General features: G+C 28.6%; 1 protein-coding gene across 1 annotated transcript in view; it reads left to right on the plus strand.

The window, feature by feature from the left end:
* The window catches only part of LOC106873015 (fibulin-1), a 61,794-nt gene that overhangs the window by 53,196 nt on the left and 7,586 nt on the right, over positions 1–1,012 (plus strand). Inside the window, exon 4 of the mRNA XM_052977918.1 lies at positions 440–556. Coding sequence (XP_052833878.1) covers positions 440–556 — 117 coding nt within the window. The remainder of the gene's footprint in view (positions 1–439; positions 557–1,012) is intronic.

Raw genomic sequence — 1,012 nt, forward strand, 5'->3', positions numbered from 1 at the left:
AATCCACCTTTGGAAACATGAGTGTTTTGCTCAACATCCTTAAACAAACCTTATTCAGGGACCTTTTGAGCGGGATGGGCTACTCGACCTGAATAAAATTCTAACTGGGCCCCACCTGCGAGGTCATGTGCTGTTTATCTTGATATGAGATCACTATGCCACGCACATATGGTTGTGATGCATGTGCTTGGTGTACTCTTATCAGAGGGTAGTCATGATGGGTATATTGGGCTTGGTATATTTTACCCCAGTGTCACTTTGATGGCATGCACTGCTATCACATTCAATAATAATAATAATAATAATAATAATAATAATAAATAATAATAATAGTAATAATGATGATGATGATGATAATGATAAAAATAATGATAATAATAACAACAATAATGTATCTGTTTTCTAAACACGTAACAATTGATTTTGTTTTATTTTCTAGATGTAGATGAGTGCAGACGGAATCCGTGTGGTAGATATGGTAGATGTGCCAACAAAATAGGATCTTACAAATGTTATTGTAAACGAGGGTTTAGTTTTAACGGGAGAACATGTATTGGTAAGTACAGCCTAAATAGAAAAGAACAACAACGCACGCATATGCTTAATTGGTTTCGAGCTCTAATAATAATAATAATAATAATAATGATGAAGATGATGATAATGATGATGTTAATAGTAATAATAATAATGATAATAATAATAATAATAAATCGAAATATATGGTACCCTGGGCATAACACCTACATGAACTTCTAACTTGTTGTCTCTTGAGGTCTCTGGGTGAGACTTGTATCCAACTTGTACAAATGCAAAACAAAAGTCAAACATATAATAATAATAATAATAACAATAATAATAATGATAATAATAATAATAATAATGATAATAATAATAATAATAATAATAATAATAATAATAATAATAATAATAATAATAATAATAATAATAGTAATAGTAATAATAATAATGATGATAATAGTAATAACAATAAAGGTTTTCATTTGATATTGCA

This window comes from Octopus bimaculoides, chromosome 29 (assembly GCF_001194135.2).
Source record: "Octopus bimaculoides isolate UCB-OBI-ISO-001 chromosome 29, ASM119413v2, whole genome shotgun sequence".
NCBI lineage: Eukaryota > Metazoa > Mollusca > Cephalopoda > Octopoda > Octopodidae > Octopus > Octopus bimaculoides.